The sequence below is a fragment of the Glycine soja genome, chromosome 1 (genome assembly GCF_004193775.1).
Source record: "Glycine soja cultivar W05 chromosome 1, ASM419377v2, whole genome shotgun sequence".
Lineage (NCBI taxonomy): Eukaryota > Viridiplantae > Streptophyta > Magnoliopsida > Fabales > Fabaceae > Glycine > Glycine soja.
In genome coordinates this window covers 24,139,196-24,157,255 of record NC_041002.1, presented here as the reverse complement: position 1 = coordinate 24,157,255, position 18,060 = coordinate 24,139,196, and the positions used below count along the sequence as shown (strand labels likewise).

At 35.2% G+C, this 18,060-nt stretch overlaps 1 protein-coding gene across 3 annotated transcripts; it reads left to right on the top strand.

Annotated features, from left to right (window-relative positions):
- Positions 1-1,890: 1,890 nt before the first annotated feature.
- Positions 1,891-13,421, top strand: LOC114413550 (CTL-like protein DDB_G0274487). 3 transcript variants are annotated; one of them, XM_028378015.1, is made up of 8 exons: positions 1,892-2,082; positions 2,198-2,367; positions 2,867-3,320; positions 4,833-5,016; positions 5,133-5,357; positions 10,816-10,932; positions 11,466-11,699; positions 12,870-13,421. In XM_028378015.1, the coding sequence occupies exons 3-8, from the start codon at positions 2,908-2,910 to the stop codon at positions 13,074-13,076; spliced, it is 1,380 nt and encodes a 459-aa protein (XP_028233816.1). In that variant the 5' UTR covers positions 1,892-2,082; positions 2,198-2,367; positions 2,867-2,907; the 3' UTR covers positions 13,077-13,421. The 3 variants fall into 3 exon arrangements, with proteins under 3 accessions (XP_028233828.1, XP_028233816.1, XP_028233823.1); XM_028378022.1 differs by having other exon boundaries at positions 1,892-2,367; positions 2,853-3,320; XM_028378027.1 differs by lacking the exon at positions 10,816-10,932 and having other exon boundaries at positions 1,891-2,367.
- Positions 13,422-18,060: the final 4,639 nt, after the last annotated feature.

The window sequence follows — 18,060 nt, the reverse complement described above, 5'->3', positions numbered from 1 at the left end:
GATTAAAGAAAGTAATTAATTTAATTATTTATACTTAATATTACAATAAATTCAATTTTTATTCCAAAAATACCCTTAAGTTTAAATGATAGTTATATTTAATGTTAGAACTCATAATCCAATGATTAACATAAGTACCAAAAAACCCTGCACTTTTTTAAATGCTAAAAATTTTAATTTCCCACTAAAACTTAATTATAAATTTTAAAACTTCTAATTTCCCACTCATAATCCAACGATGAAGCACCATTTTTTGAAAGTGAGACGATGACAATAAATTAAGGTATAAAATACCATTTGTTTGAAAACTCAAGTAGGGAATGAGTAAATGTTAGTAGCAATAAATTAAGGGAATGAGTGAGAGTCTATTAAATATAGAATTAACAATAAATTAAGGATATAAAAAACATTTAAGCTTGAATAAGTTTGAAAACTGATCATTATTACTTATAATTAGGGATGGGAATAGGACAGACCAGACTTTGAAAGGTTTGAGCTTGACCTACGATGAATCTTTGAGGCCTGAGCCTGACCTATAGCCTATCAAAGGCTTTTATTTTGGTTCGGCCTGACCTTTTTAAAAGTCTGGCTTGGCCTGATAGCCTTTTTAAAAGCCTTCTTCATAATAAATATTTAATATTTTATGGAGTATGAATGGAATAGGAAAGTTAAAGAAAAAGGAAAGTCAATCAAAATAATGAGGAATATAAAAAGACACATGACTCATACCTAAATTGTAATTAAAGTCCTTGATTATAAGAATAGAAGTTATCGAATAATAATATGTAATCAAAGTCTATATATATATATATATATATATATATATATATATATATATATATATATATAGACCGACCTATCAGACTTATAAGACTTTTTAATAAGCCTAAGCCTGGTTTATTTAATTTATTAGACTTTTAAAAAAGTCTGAGTCTAACCTTTTAATTAAATAGGTCTGTCAGACTTTATGTAGGCTAGATTGTAGGCTCCTGTAGGCCGACCTGACCTATTCCCACCCCTACTTATAATTAGAACTAAAGAAAAATATCATTTGTTATTTATATATAAAATCAAAATTAGTATTATTTATTTATTTCAACACTTAGAATATTTAATTATCATATTACATATTAGAATTTATTATGAATGACCATTCAATTATTGATTAAATGCTAATTATATTTAATTAAACAAACTATTATACGTAATTGCATAAAAGTTAAAACATGACTTTATCTTTAACTCTCACCAGTGTAATCTTCTATAAATTATCTTTTTTTTATCATATTTTTAGGAGAATCTAACTAATAATCTTTATTAAAATCTTTCCTCCAAATCATATATTTTTTATTTATAAGACTCAAATTTAAAATTTTACTAAAAGCGATAGAGGCTATTACCATTCAAACCAGCATTTTTATTCTTACTAATAAAAAAAGACTACCTTATTTTATTTAAAAGATTTTTTAATTGATTATCTAATTGTTGATTTAAATTTGTTGAAGACTATCAATTAAAATGTAAAATAATATCTTCTATTTTTAAATTGTTTATATAATACACAATTTCTTAATTAACATTAAATGTAACGATATATATTCATATCATAATTGGTTATTTCTTTAATTAAAAATTAATTGAATAATAAATATTACTATTTTTATTATTAGAGTTTAAAAATTAATCTTAAAATAAAATAAAAATTTACAAGTTCATTTTAAAGAAAAGTAATTGTAATTTTTCTTATTTTTAAAAGCAGTTAACTTAAACTTATCTTTCCAAGTCACATCCAATAATTTTATTTTTTCCAACCAGCGTCACCAACATTATGCAAAACGGGTGGTTTCCTCCATTTTCTTATAAGTTGATATTCATTATTACACCGACAAATGTTTCAGATTTGCTTTACAATAATTATTAGTCCTCATACTGATACCATTCCACTGCCACCCCACCCCATTAGCTTCACAACCTCATACGCATGGCAATGCCATAATCATGGCGCGTGGCACCTCTCACTAAAAGCTCTCTCTCTCTCTTTCTCTCTCTCATACTCTGAAAATTCATCTTTCTTTGTTAGCCGTTGAGTGTTTCATTTTAGTTTTACCCTCCATTTTCACTTCAATCATTTCATAACGTTCCCTGTTTAAAACTCTTCTTTCATTACTGTTCCTTAATATTTATTTATTATTTTCAGTGCCCCCATTGAAAGTTTTGGCCTTTGCTATCATGAATTCATGATCCTTTCATCGAATTGATATACCTCTTTCTCTCTCTACAACAAGGTGCTATGTTTCTACTTCTCTTACAGTGGTGAACTTTACCTATTTCTCTTCCACTCTCTACTGTTTCACCACCAACAATTAGGTACCTCAATCACATTCTACTCTCTATTGTTCAATTTCCATCATCACTTTTTCTCTAGCTTTGTTCTGTCTTGCTACCCCAAATATTACTGTTCACTGGAAAACCAAGAATCATAAATGAAAATCACTTCTTTTATGGTATCCTAGTTAAACTACTTTTATGGCAAAAGTTATCCTATAAAGGGCGTAAAGTTTTTTGTTTTTTTATTTTTATTTCCTTCTGGTCTGGCTACCCCAACTACGAGTTAGTGAAAAAAAAAGAATTTTTGATAATTTTTATTGATTTTGCTTACCCCAGATGAACAAATACAAATGTGTTTTTTTAGCTCTTTACTCTTTATATGCCATAATTGTTTTTCTTCTCACGTCTTAATTTTCTATGATTGTGATCTATATGGGGATACCCCAATTACCTTCTCTTTATTCATTTATTTTTTTCAATGATAAGTAGGGAGAGATGAAGCTTATAATTATTTTGTTTTTGAGAAAATGCATTGCAGGACTATATAGAAGTTGCCACACAGTGAATTGGTGACAAGAAATGGAGCAACAACGGCGTTGGCACGACGTGTTCTGGTTAGGGATATTTGTGATCCATTTGGTTGGTATGGGTTTGGTTCTTGGGGTTTTAGGCCTCAACAGGTTCAAGCAAAAGAACAGGCTTGACATTGATAAGTACACCTACCGGTTCATGGAGAATGAGGCTGGTTTGACGGAGGATTACTGGCCGCTTTATGCAGTGGCCGGTGGCCTAGGAACCGCCCTTGGATGGAGTTGGTTGCTGCTGTTAGGCTCGCGCGCCACCCAGATGATGAAGGTGTCTGTGCACATACTCACCACTTACCTTGCTGTGATCAGTGTTTTGTGTTTCTGGGCAGAGCAGTTTTTCTGGGGTGTTGCCTTTGCTATTGGGGCAGCCCTTCAGTTCTTGTATGTGATTTCTGTCATAGAAAGGTATGGGAATAATCAAAGTGGCCCTTGGATGTGTTTTTATGTTGAATTGACGTAATTTAAACTGGTATAAAATCTCCCTTTTGGATGTGTTTTATGTTGCCTTTGAATTGCGGTTTTGTCACAACTCACAATCTTTTGATATTGTGGGCAAATGGTGTGGCTGTAACTGTAGTCTTTTAAAACGTGAGGTTGCAGCCACAGTTGTGGTTGCAGAACCTTTTTGGAAACCTTATTGGTTGTTGGCACATCCATTTTGGCATTTTATGGTTGTGTTTTTGAGGGATGTTAATGTTTGAAGATGTTGCTGATTTATTATTGAGACTGGCTGCATTAGTTGTTCTTAAGTGTTTCAAAACTTTTATAAAATCACCCGTTTTTTGTGGACATGGAATTGTCTTTTCTCATCACAGCAAATGGAATTACGGTGGCCTATGTTGTTTTGATGGTTAATTCTATAGAGAGGGAAGCTTTCAAGAGGTTGAACCCTCATGGGTGGAATTCACTTTCTTGTTGATTACACTAGTTTAATTGTTTCTTACAAAATTAAAGTACGGATCTGAATGTTTTTCTTATGGTCAAAGTGCTCAACTTTTTGTGAGCTCCACCACTCAGAGACTGCCTAATTACTTAAAAAAAGTATTAATTGTTCATTGAATTCCCAATATGTAAAATACTTTATTCTAGGGTCAAAGTGCTCAACCTTTTGTGAGCTCAACCACTCAGAGACTTGCCGAAATACTTAAAGATAGTATTAATTTATTGAATTCCCAATACATGAAATGCTTTATTCTAGGGACAAAGTGCTCAACCTTTTGTGAGCTCTACCCCTCAAAGTCTTGCCTAATTACTTAAAGAAAGTAATAATTGTTTATTGAATTCCCAATACCTGAAATGCTTTATTCTTCCTGAATTACTGCATTTTTCGATGTGAGGGACCTGAGATTGTTGAATCTGGATTCTTGACAATTTTTATTCAATTTCTGTAATATTTAATTTTGTTGAGTTGTGAAATACATGTTGACAACCAAGTTTTATGTCTATTATTGATTGTTTATGATGCCTAGATTATGAGAGTCAGATTTTGTGATGCAATTATGGTGAGAGGACATAGTTCATTTTATGCTGTTGAATTAGCTAATGGATGAATGAAGTACTCTGTATCTAAGACTTTCATTGGACATCCAAGTAGGCTAGTGTTGTAAGATGTCAATTTAAAAACATCACCATTAATTGACAAGTGTATTTATAACATAATGTTTTCCTTCCATGGAAATGCATGTAAGTTATTGTTTACATATGACTACGTTTACAAGAATTTTTTATACCACGGATGCTTTCATGTATTGACAGACAAGCATTGAGATTTTCCAAGTTTTTGAAGCCATTAGCTGTCATTTTACATTTTTACTTATTATTGTAGTCTGATTTCTTCATGCTTGTCTTTTTGCTTTCTGTATAATTAAGTGCGTTGTAAAAATGATTATCTATGGCTCTTTATTTTTTCTTCTGTAGACTTCCATTTACAATGTTGGTTCTGCAAAAGGCTGTCAAGATGGTATGGAATATTCCTGAAGTTATGAGAGTAGCATATGCATTTATGCTTGTTGTGCTTTTATGGATGGCCTTATGGTCATTTGGAGCTGCTGGTGTTGTGGCTTCAAGCATGGGTGACGGTGGACGCTGGTGGCTTCTAGTGGTGAGCTGGCAAGTTTTGCTCTTAATTTTGTCTGTGCTTGTTGGGAGTTGGAACTGGTTATTTATGGCTGCAGATTGTGTAATCTGATTACACTGATATTGTCATCATTAACGCAGGTCCTCTCTATAAGCTTATTTTGGACAGGTGCTGTACTCTGCAACACTGTGCATGTTATAGTGTCTGGGACAGTGGTTCTTGTTAGTATCCATGGTGGTAGAGAGGCTGTATCAATTCCCGCTAACTCCTTTATGAAATGTCTACAATATGCTTTAACGACTTCTTTTGGGAGCATTTGTTATGGTTCATTATTCACAGCTGCAATTAGGACACTGCGATGGGAGGTACTATCGACCACTTGCTTTTTGTGAATTACTTCATGTTCATTTCCTTTATATATGGAAGCTATCTGTTAGACCTCTTATAAAGAATGTTTAGGGGGGGGGGGGGGGGGGAATAATTGTTATGTGCTATCAATAGCAGTTAGTTTTAATAGGACAACAATTACTATTATTAGGGGCAGTTTATTAGGAATAGTTAGCAGTTAGTTTTAATAGGACAGCAGTTACTATTATTAGGAGCAGTTTATTAGGAACAGTTATTTTAATTAGGCAGTTATGGGTATGTGTTGAATAAGAAGAAAAATAGAATCATATTCTGGTTATCCTGAAGATGTGTGGTTTAGACCTTGGGAGGGAGAGAACCAAGCTCTCGAAATCTTGGCTTGTTTGAGTGAATATTCTGATTCTAATTGTTGTAATTCTGTCTCTGTTTTGGAAAGAATAATTCCTGCAAAGTGTTTCTATAAAACTCAGTCATTATTATCCAATTTCTATCAATTGGTATCACTGCAGTTTTTGTTTCCTAGGACGGTAGATGGTTTCAACAAGAGGAATGGATGCACGCGTGGAGTTTCTTGAGTGCAGATTCGAAGGCTTACTAGCCATGCGAGAAAACTGGGAGAAGAGCCGCGAAGAAGACAGACAAAAGCGAGTGGAAATTCGTAGGCAATTGAATGAATTGGTGGAAACTGTACGCAGAATCACGACGCGTTCTAACAGGGACGAATCCATCAACGGCGACAACCATACCGTGAACGACGACGACACCAAAAAAATTCGCAATCCTCAGAAAACTCGAAATTCCTGTTTTCAATGGGGAGGACGCATTCGGTTGGACAATTCGCGTAGAACGATACTTCGAACTGAAAGGAATGAACGACCCTGAAAAACTACAAGCGGTTATGGTGGCGATGGAGGGAAAGGCGTTAACTTGGTATCAATGGTGGGAATTTAGTGCGGACGACCCAACTTGGAGCGAATTCCGGTCCGCGGTGATACGCCGTTTTCAATCGTCCATGTTACAAAGTCCGTTTGAGTTGTTGCTAAGTCTCAAGCAAACAGGAAGTGTGGAAGATTACCGGGAACTGTTCGAGTTGTATGTCGGTCCTCTCAAATGCACTGAACCAGCGTATTTAAAAGGAATTTTTATGAATGGGCTCAAAGAAGTTATACGGGCAAAATTAAAGCTTCATCTAGTTGAGGGATTAACCGAATTGATGGACTATGCACAGAGGGTGAATGAGAAAAATAACTTGCTGAATAAAGGGAATGGTGGAAGTGGAACAAGTTTGGGAACTAAGGCTGGATTCAGAACTTATAATAGCACGAGGACAGTGACATGGGAACCTAATGCTAAGGGTCAAACACAAGTGACTTTATCGGTGGGTAGCGCTAGAGGGAACTCTAGAACCAATCCTTCCTTTAAAGGGAGGGGTTTTAGGAGTTTGACAGATGCTGAAGTGCTAGATAAAAGAGTCAAGGGGTTATGTTTTAGGTGTGATGAAAAATTTGGTCCTGGTCATATCTGTCCAAATAAATAGTTGCAAGTTTTATTGTTGGAGGAGGGTATGGATGAAGAGTCTGCAGAGCAAGAATCAGAAAGGGAAGATGAGATAGAGATGAAGGCTTTACAATTGTCAATTTACAGCATTTTCGGATTAACAACGAAGAAATTCATCAAGTTGTGGGGAACCTTGGGGGACAAAAAAGTGGTGGTTTTGATCGATTGTGGAGCATCACATAACTTTATATCTTCTCCACTAGTCAAGGAATGTCAAATGACAGTGGAAGAAACCCCACCCTACTATGTGGAGGTTGGAGATGGAAGAAAAATTCCTTGTGAAGGAGTTTGTCCTAAATTGAAGTTAGTCATGCAAGGGTTGGAAATTCATGAAGATTTCTTTGTATTCGAACTTGGTGGAGTGGACATAGTTTTGGGAATGGAATGGTTGTCAAGCCTTGGGGAAATCCGGGCTAATTTCAAGGAATTGATGATTAAAATTCCCCTTGGAAATAGCTACCATGTACTCAAAGGAGAACCAGAATTGGCACGAGCTTCGACTTCATTCAAATCCATTATGAAAGCCATTAAGAATGAGGGACAAGGATTTTTCTTGGAATACCAGAATTTGGCGCAAGAAGAAGTTCATGATACCCCCCCAGCCAGATTGGGTAAGTGCGGTCTTGAATGAGTATGAAGATGTTTTTCAAGAACCTCAAGGATTACCTCTATATAGGCGGCATGATCATGCAATTGTTCTCAAAGAAGGAGCCAATATTCCAAACCTTAGACCTTACCGGTATCCACATTACCAAAAAAATAAAATTGAGAGGTTAGTAGATGATATGCTTCGCTTTGGTATTATTAGACCTAGTGTAAGTCCATATTCTAGTCCTATTATTTTGGTTAAAAAGAAAGACGGTGGTTGGCGATTTTGTGTTGATTATAGAGCCCTGAACAAAATAACTGTACGTGATAAGTTTCCAATTCCTATCATGAGTTGCTTGATGAATTGGGGGGAGCCGCCATTTTCTCTAAATTGGACTTAAGGTCAGGATACCTCCAAATCAGAATGAAGGAAGAAGATATTCCAAAGACGGCTTTCAGAACCCATGAAGGTCATTACGAGTTTGTCATAATGCCTTTCGGACTCACTAATGCACCTTCTACCTTTCAATCCCTCATGAATGAAATGTTAAGGTCATATTTGAGAAAATTTGTTCTGGTTTTCTTTGATGACATTCTGGTTTACAGTAAGTCGGTGCAAGAGTATCAAGTTCATCTTCAGGCAGTGCTTGCATTACTAAAAGGGAGCACAAGTTGTTTGCTAATCAGAAGAAGTGCACTTTTGGCCAAACACAGTTGGAGTATTTGGGGCATATCATTTCAGGGGAAGGAGTAGCAGCAGATCCAAAGAAAATTGCAATTATGATGGAGTGGCCCATTCCAAAAAACCTAAAGGCTTTAAGAGGTTTCTTAGGCCTCACAGGATATTATAGAAGATTTGTTCAGGATTATGGAAAAATTGCTACACCCTTGACACAACTGTTGAAGAAGGATAATTTTCACTGGAATCATGAAGCCCAAATTTCTTTTGAACACTTGAAGCGTAAGATGGCTGAGTTGCCAATACTTACTATTCCAGATTTTTCCAAAGACTTCACAATAGAGACTGATGCTTCAAATAAAGGATTGGGGGCTGTTCTATTACAAGAAGGGAGACCAGTGGCTTTTTATAGTCAAACCTTGTCAGAAAGGGCACAAGCTAAGTTTGTATATGAGAGAGAATTGATGGCTATTGTGATAGCAGTCCAGAAATGGAGACATTATTTAATGGGAAGACATTTCATCATTCTAACTGATCAAAAGAGTCTCAAATTTCTCTCGGATCAAAGAGTTTTAGGAGAGGAACAATTCAAATGGACTTCTAAACTGATGGGTCTGAATTTTGAAATCCAGTACCAACCTGGACATGAAAATCGAGTTGCAGATGCTCTTTCCAGGAGGATGACCTATGCAGCCCTATCTATAGTGCAGTTTGATGAATTAGAAGAATGGGAGACTGAAGTCCAAAATGATCCGAAATTGCTAGGGCTAATACAGGACTTGATGCAAGATATAAATTCTCATCCGGGCTACACTTTCAAGGATAGGAAGCTGTTTTTTAAAGGAAGGTTAGTGTTGCCTTGAGGATCCTAAAAAATTCCTATGTTGTTGGAAGAATTCAACAATTCAGCCATATGAGGGCATTTTGGGCTTTTAAGGACCTACAAAAGAATTTCAGCCATTATATATTGGGAGGGGATGAGGAAGGATATTTAGCAATACGTTGCTACTTGTGAAGTTTGCCAAATAAACAAGTATCAAACTTTGTCTCCTGCTGGATTATTGCAACCACTACCCATACCTACTCAAGTTTGGGCTAACATTTCCATGGATTTCATACAAGGTTTGCCTAAGGCTCAGGGTAAGAATGTGATATTGGTGGTGGTGGATCGTTTGACTAAATATGCTCACTTCATTCCTTTGAGTCACCCATTCACTGCAAAAGATGTAGCTGAAAGTTTCATTAAAGAAGTGGTTAAACTACATGGGTTTCCTTCAACCATTGTGTCTGATAGGGATAAGATTTTTTTGAGTAATTTCTGGTCTGAGTTGTTTAAAATGGCAGGTACAAAATTGAAGTTCAGTTCAGTCTATCATCCTCAGACTGATGGCCAAACAGAGGTTGTCAACAGATGTTTGGAAACCTACTTGAGGTGTCTCACTAGGACTAAACCCAAGCAATGGACTACATGGTTAGGTTGGGCCGAATTTTGGTTCAACACCAATTATAATAGCTCCTTGAAATTGACCCCATTCAAGGCTCTTTATGGTAGAGATCCTCCTCATCTACTTAGAGGGACCACTATTCCCTCTGCCGTTGAAGAAGTGAATCAATTGACTCAAGAGAGGGACCAAATTCTACATGACTTGAAGGATAATCTGACAAAAGCTCAAGTGCAAATGAAAGCGTATGCTGACCGATCCAGGCGTGCTGTTACCCTTTCTGTGGGCGACTGGGTCTATCTAAAACTCCAACCCTATAGGCTGAAATCTCTTGCTAAAAAGAGAAATGAGAAGTTGAGCCCAAGGTTTTATGGTCCGTACCAAATCAAAAAGCAAATCGGCCTGGTTGCTTTTGAATTGGATTTACCACCTGCAAGAAAAATACATCCTGTTTTTCATGCCTCTCTTCTGAAGAAAGCAGTGGCTGCCACAGCTAATCCTCAACCACTCCCTCTGATGTTATCTGAAGATTTGAGCTCCGAGTTTTTCCAGCTGAAGTCAAAGCTGTCCATAACAATTCTAATGGTATTGCTGAAGTTCTCATTCAATTGGAAGATCTTCCGGATTTTGAAGCCACTTGGGAATCCGTGGAAGTCATCAAGGAACAGTTTCCCTCATTTCACCTTGAGGACAAGGTGACTCTTTTGGGGGGAGTATTGTTAGACCTCTTATAAAGAATGTTTATAAGAGAAGGGGGGAAAATAATTGTTATGTGCTGTCAATAGCAGTTAGTTTTAATAGGACAGCAGTTACTATTATTAGGAGCAGTTTATTAGGAATAGTTAGCAGTTAGTTTTAATAGGACAGCAGTTACTATTATTAGGAGCAGTTTATTAGGAACAGTTATTTTAATTAGGCAGTTATGGGTATGTGTAGAATAAGAAGGAAAAACAGAATCATATTCTGGTTATCCTGAAGATGTGTGGTTTAGACCTTGGGAGGGAGAGAACCAAGCTCTCAAAATCTTGGCTTGCTTGAGTGAATATTCTGATTCTAATTGTTGTAATTCTGTCTCTGTTTTGGAAAGAATAATTCCTGCAGAGTGTTTCTATAAAATTCAGTCATTATTATCCAATTTCTATCACTATCCTTTTAACCCTTTTAATTCGTCATAATTTTGATGCCTTTCAGATAAGAGGAATCCGATCCAGGATAGGCAATAATGAATGTTTGCTTTGCTGTGTTGATTTCGTTTTCCATCTTGTGGAGACTCTTGTCCGTTTCTTTAACAAGTATGCTTATGTTCAGGTTGACTTCTGTGTCCATATCTGCAATCACTCCCCATGTATGATATTTTTTACATCATCTCCATGACAATCAAGATTCAAAATGAGAGATATTGCTGATTTTCTTATAGTTCATCTTCCTGTTACTATTGAGGTTAGAAGTGAAAATACAAGGACAGTAGTTTAGTTTACAATTAGAGCATTTAGCTTCCACAGAGCATCTTCAGACTTATAAAAATTGCTTATATTTTTGGCTTGTAACAATAAGCTTCTTTGCGAAATTATCAATATAAGCTAATCTTAACTTGTTTCCCCAAGTTGATGGATATATTTATGGCAAGTTATGTTTGGATGAACTTCTCCATTATAGGAGAAAATAAGAAGGTAACATAAATTGAGCTTCTCCCATAAGTTAAAATCAAATTATATACCTCAGCATGTGAACTAGATATCTGAACTAATACACAACTTTTGTGGAGGTTTGGTGATTTCAGTTAACAGCCATAGTTCTTGGAGAACTTACTCTTGCATGGTTTATGCTCATGTACCCTGCAGATTGCTGTTTATGGTAAAAGCTTTAACCGTTCCGCTAGAGATGCGTGGGAGCTATTCCAGTCAACTGGAGTAGAAACACTTGTGGCCTATGATTGTTCGGGTGCTGTGCTGCTAATGGGAACCATTTTTGGTGGGCTAATAACCGGGACTTGCTCTGGTGTTTGGGCATGGATTAAATGGAATGATAGGGCTTTTATGATTGGGTCCACGTCTATGCTCATGGGAATGATCTTGGTAAGTTTAAAACCTCCTTGTTTAAAGTTTTTTCTTTTTAGACGGCTACATGCTGGTTATTGAACTTCCTATCCTCTAAAGTTGGTCTGGTAAAGCTACGCCCGATAAGTGACACTGAATAATTTTTTTAATGAACAAGTTGTGACTAATGAGATTGTAATAATAGAATTGCTTCAGTCGGAGGTTCCTTCCATAAATCTGTTTTAGATTTGGGAAAAAATAATTTTGAATTTTTGTTGTTAGTGCCTGTTTATATTCATTGCAAAAGGAGAAAATTGTTGCTTTGAGAAGACGTGCCTTGTAAAGCATGCTTTAGCATTGGAATGAGTGGGAAAGCTGTTTGGGTGATATAAACAAAAAGGAGAATTGATTTTTGAATCTGAGGTTTGGAATGGTATTTTAAAAGCAACTTTAGAATATTTTTGTTTGGATAGTACAAAAGAATTGAAATAGATACATTTTGTGGGTCCTATACTTGGAATCAATTTTTGTCAACATGAAAAGCTAATTTTTTCATTACTGTTAAAATCAATTATAAATTCTAGTCATTGCAAAAATTGATTTTTAGAATGCCAAAAAAGATACAACAATGGATACTTTGGTCTCCAGTGAGGAATTCATGTTAACCAAAATCATTCAAAACTAACCATGGCTGAATAGTCACAAAGAGCTATAAGAATTTAATAATTATTTTGAGGATTTACTATCTTTTAGTCCCTAAACTTCATAGGATTTCTATTTTTAGTTCCCAAACTTTTGTTTGATTGATCAATTTCCCTTAATTCTTTTTCATCCTTACTTTTAGTTTCTTAATTTTTTTTTTCATCTTTACTTTTAGTACCTGTAAAAGGACTACAAGTTAGGATGGAAAAAAAATGTTCAGGGACTAAAATCAGTTAAAAACAGAAAGTACACGAGCTAAAAACATAGTAGATCCCTATTTTAACATTTTTATTTAGTATGTTTTCTAAGTGACTAAAAGTTAGGATTGAAAAAAAATGTTCAGGGACAAAAATCAGTCGAAAACAAAAAGTCCATGAGCTAAAAACATAGTAGATCCATACATTTTTATTTAGTATGTTTTTTAAGTGACTGACAATGTGAATTTGCATGAATGCATATTACTTATTTGTGTGAATGCATATTTGCATGAAATATATGTATTTTCAGGTTGGAGTTGCTATGGTTGTGGTGGAAAGTGCTGTTACATCCATATACATATGTTATGCAGAAGATCCCTTATTGATTCAGAGGTGGGACACTGAGTTTTTCAACCAGATGTCTGAGACACTGCACCAACGACTTCAACATAGGAGTTCACGTGGTGCAAGGGAAGTTTTAACCCACGATCAGCTTGATTCACACGCCTCTATTTGAGGAATCATTTGATGTCACAACACTACACACTTTAACACTTGTCCATTTTAATGTCAAATCCTTTAGCCTTTACGCATTAGCATCTTTTTGTTTCATTTTGTGACACGTTGATAGGGTAACTTCATGCTTCAAATAGGGGGGAAATTTGATGGTTGTGACTGGCTTTGAGCAATGTTGGGTTGGGTATGTAAGTTCCATTGCTCCTTGGGTTGCCTCAAATATGAGTCATTTTGTACCCCTAAAAAACTAAAGAAAAAGAAACTGGAGACAGTGATGGTCTTGATTATTGGTGTGTATGATATTTAATATAATTTACAAAATGTACAGTATTTTTTTCCTGCCGAAGCACAAAATGTACAGTTTCCTTCAATTTATGGCAAAAAAGGACAATTTTTTTTAAAGAGTGGATGTATAAATTAAGAGGATGCAAAACAATATTTTATATCTTCATTTTTTATTTTTTTTTTAAATGATGTGTTCTTGATAGAAGAGGTTTAGCTAAGCTCATCCCAGTTACAGAAGGGAAGGGTCTCCAAGAATAGAGAGGTTGAAGAAGGGAGAGAATTGAGTGGTTGAAGAAGAGAATTCTGTTTGGCAAATAATCTGTATATCCCAATAATGCATTTTCGGTTGCAATATAACAGATCCTCTAGGATCCTTGGACAGCTGTCCCAGTACTTTTTAACTAAATAAAAACCATTACTTTATGCCTAATGCTGGACTATTACTAAAAAGTCTTGCAACTTCTAGTTATTTCTCAACTCTCATGGTCTGAGAACCAACCAGGTTTCTTAACATCCCTTTTGGGCTTCACCTGCGCCCCATTAGCCTCAGTAGCCCCAGCTGGGCCCTTAGGACCAGTCAACAGCACATCAGTTCTCTTCTGGTTTATGGTTGTGGTTGTTGTTCTTCTTCTTGTTGCTGAACTCACTGTAACTGTTCGTTCGGGGAGCCTCGAAATCAGGAGTTGTTCAATGGTAAAAGATTCTGTCGATGCTGATTCCCATCACAGACGTCTTGGTCTTTTGAAAGATCAAGTTCACTTGGTTAAAAGGAAAGGCTCTGATCGCTATGAGATTGCTCCAATCCAAGACCAACTATCATTTGGGAAGGGGGTTTTCATAGTGATTCGTGCATGCCAATTGTAATCCCAAAAGAATGATGGAATAAAATTAGTAGGGGAGGCAGGTCCTTCAGGGGGCTCGGAAGACTACATTTACTGAAAACAATATTTTATATCTATTGGCTATTGCTATATTAATATATAGGAAAAGAAGTACTAACATATTTACTTTTTAAACCTCAACTTTATGTGAACAAATTTTTTCCTCTCACTTTTTTCCTTCTTTCTTTAAACTTTTTTTTTTTAATTTCTTTTTCCTTTCCTTTTCTTGATACTATATGATATTTAGAAGTTATTTAGTTAAGAAAAATATTTTTTATTTATAATTTATAATAATAATAATAATAATATTTATAAACTCTATATTATCATACAATGATATTTTTTGATGAAAAAATAATTTATTTAAATAAAATTTAATAATATTATATTGTTTGAAAGTCACTGATTGAGTGTGTGTGTGTGAGAGAGAGATAGAAAATGAAAATAATTTCTATATAATATGTAGCGTAATAGCTTCAAAAATAAAGAAAATTAGGTTGTGAAAAATATATGATGTATATATTACCTATGAGAGAGTGTCTTGTAATTTTCTCAACTTTTAAGAAAAAAATGTTTTATATTCATTTGCAATTTTCATGTGAAAACTCTGCTTTTGGACAACAGAGACATTTATGTTTAAAAACAGTGCTTTTGTATCTAGTTTTATTCTTTTTCTCCTCCTGTTATTTTGTTCGTGCACTCAGCAGAATACATCATCTTGATGTATAATCAGATGATCTTTAGACTTCTATAGAAAAATATAAACATACAGAAACATATAAATATAAACAGGACACTATAAGCAAGGAACTGAAAATAAAACATACTACTCATCCATATATAATTCAATAATATTCATTTTGGTCTTCTTGGCTTTTGTTTTGTATCCCCTTTCGATTCCAACTTTTGACATAAGAATTATGATAAAATAAACCAACCCCGTATCTAGGTAAATGTTTTAGGACAAATAAATAATTTTCATACTACCAACTATGTGTGAGGAGTCAACCATTCCCAATTATTTTAATAAATGGCTCAAAAGAAAAATGATATATAACAATTTTTGAACGTTCTAATATAGAAGTTGCACTCTGGGGTGTTGTTAGGTACATCCAGTATTATTGTTGGTACACCCAGCAATTTAAGTGAAGTGACAAAAATGTCCTTCACTTAAACTTTAAAAATCTTCCCTCACCTGACCTGATTGTTCCTCTGTTCTTCCGTACGCTGTGTTGTCTCCTCTTCCCCTCATGCTACACCTTCTTCTTCTTGCTTTCTTCATTGGTTTCCTTTGTGTCGTCGTTGTTGAGTGCTCTTGCTGTCGGCATTGAGGACGTTTCCACCCATCTGTGCCGCTTCCGCCATCGAGGTAAGCTTCGTGTTCTTCGTTAATGGCTTCTAGTGTTGGTTTGTTTTTGGCTTCATACGGATTAGATGATCTGTATGTTAATTTTTTAATTATTAAAAAAAATGAAAATTTAGTTTTTTAATAGAAAAAGTTTTTTTTATATAAAAAGTATTATTTTGTTTGTTTTTAAATAGGTTTTTTATGAAATATAAATATATGATTTTTTTTGTTTGTAAATAGTTATTGTTAATTTTTGAAATAAAATAGTTTATTTTGAATATGCTTTTAAATAGTTAGTTTATTTCTAATTGTAAATATATAAATTTTAATTTTTTTTTAAAAATAGGTATTGTTTGTGTTTTAAATAAAAATAGTTTATTTTGAATTATGTTTTGAAATAGTTATTAATTCTAATTGTAAATATGTTAATTTTGTATTTGTTTATAAATATTTTTTTTATGAAATATAAATATATTATTTTATTATTTGTTTGCAAATGGTTATTGTTTATTAGATAAATAAAAAAATAGTTTATTTTGAATTTTATTTTTAAATAGTTATTTCTTTTTAATTCTAAATATATGGATTTTGTACTTCTTTTAACTATAAAATAATTTTTTATTATTTAGGAATGATTGTATTGTAATTGACTTAATTATTGTTTGAATTTTGACAAAAAATTTAATGTATGTGGAAATTTGCAGATTATGGTTAGAACTAGAGGTTTAGGTTGTGTCTTAGGCAGAGTTATAGGAAGAGCCCTGAGGAGAGAGGATAATCGTGATTCAGATGATGTTCCCTAGCGGCGAAGGCCCACAACATCCGCACGTAGGCAACAGGTAGTTGTCGCTGTTGTTGAGGATGCTTCTCACGTGGATGACATAGCTAAAGAGGTATTCGAACATGATGATGAAGTTGTTGATGATTTTGAGGGTTTTCCAGGCGGGTTGCATGACCCGTCAATGTTGATTGCCTATGCTGATCATGTTGCAATCATTGTTTGAAATGGAGAGGTATTTATAGTTTTTAATAAATTATATTTCAATAAGTATTTGTTTTTATTGTTAAAATTGTTAAAATTATTTTAATTTTTTTAGGAACGTCCTGAATTGAAGTTATCCTCCCATAGAAGGAAGTTCAAAAAATTGGGAGGCTTGCTGTTGAAATTAAAGGGCTAATCGCTGGCACAAGATTAAGTCCTTTGATCGCATGTTCATTGGACACTGACGATCAGGGGCTTATATCGGCTTTTGTCGAGAGGTGGCATAAGGAAACAAACAATTTCCATCTTCCAATAGGAGAGGTCACCATCACCCTCGATGATGTGGCCTTTTTGCTTCATCTGCCCATCATAGGCGCATTCCACAACTTTGACACTCTTCATGTCGACGAAGCGGCGTTGATGTTAATGGAGTTAGTTGAAGTCATTGGAGATGAAGCTAGAGTTGAGATAGTACAGTGTCATGGGGCATATGTATGCCTATCATGGCTACGAGAGATTTATCATAGTAAATGTGAGCCCAGACATTGGACTGTAGTAGCTCGAGCTTATTTGCTGCATTTGTTAGGTTACACTTTTTTTGTTAACAAGAGTGCAACACATGTGCATGTCATGTTCTTGGATGCTTTCTGAGACCTTAGTCAGAGTAGAAGCTACGCATGGGGAGCTTCCGCCCTAGTGCATATGTACAATAATTTGAATGATACTTATAAGAACGACGGCAGACAACTTGCTGGATATACACACTATTACAGGTAATTGTCAATGATTGTTATTTAATTGTTTTTTTATATGTTTTGAATATGTTCATTTGAAATTTGTTTTGTTTTGATCAAATTTGTGTAGTGTTGTATTTATGAGCATTTTCCATCCACTGTTGAGGCTTTTATAGACCTAGACTATGATGAAAGGTCACCACGTGCCTGCTGCTGGACTTCTACGAAAGCCTCTACGAAGTCATTACCAGCATCGACGTATCGAAAACGTTTGATCAATTGACGACTGCTGATGTTTCCTGGATGCCTTACGGTGACCACCGTGCAGTTTGAGAGTTTGACCTCATTTCATGTTTTGCTGGACATATCCGATGGGGTCCCGTTGTCGTGATACACAGACCAAAGAGGGTGGTGCAACAATTTGGGTATGTTCAAACCATTACTCCACACTCTCCAGGATCAAGGTTATCGTTCGAAGATATTGACGATAGATGGATGCATTTCTTTGAGTACCTTGCACTGGTGGGGAAGATTTGTGTTGTGCTTGGACAATGTGCACTGGACTGCATCCACTGGTTCTACGTGATTTCACATCCATTCATGACGCTGAAACAGCCCGGGGATTTGCCCAGACATCCACTTGTCGTGCAAGATGAGACATATGTGGAACCAAATATGCCTGAGTTCCCAGTGGTAGCAGCAGTTATGGAGGAAGCACCTGCACATGCACCTTTTGATGTGGAGCAGCCTAGACA

Excerpts from the sequence above, each read along its gene's own strand:
- LOC114413550 (XM_028378015.1), top strand. The coding sequence starts at position 2,908 with ATGGAGCAACAACGGCGTTGGCACGACGTGTTCTGGTTAGGGATATTT. Across the intron at positions 5,017-5,132 it reads GACGCTGGTGGCTTCTAGTG|GTCCTCTCTATAAGCTTATT; the intron begins GTGAGCTGGCAA and ends TCATTAACGCAG. Across the intron at positions 11,700-12,869 it reads TGCTCATGGGAATGATCTTG|GTTGGAGTTGCTATGGTTGT; the intron begins GTAAGTTTAAAA and ends ATGTATTTTCAG.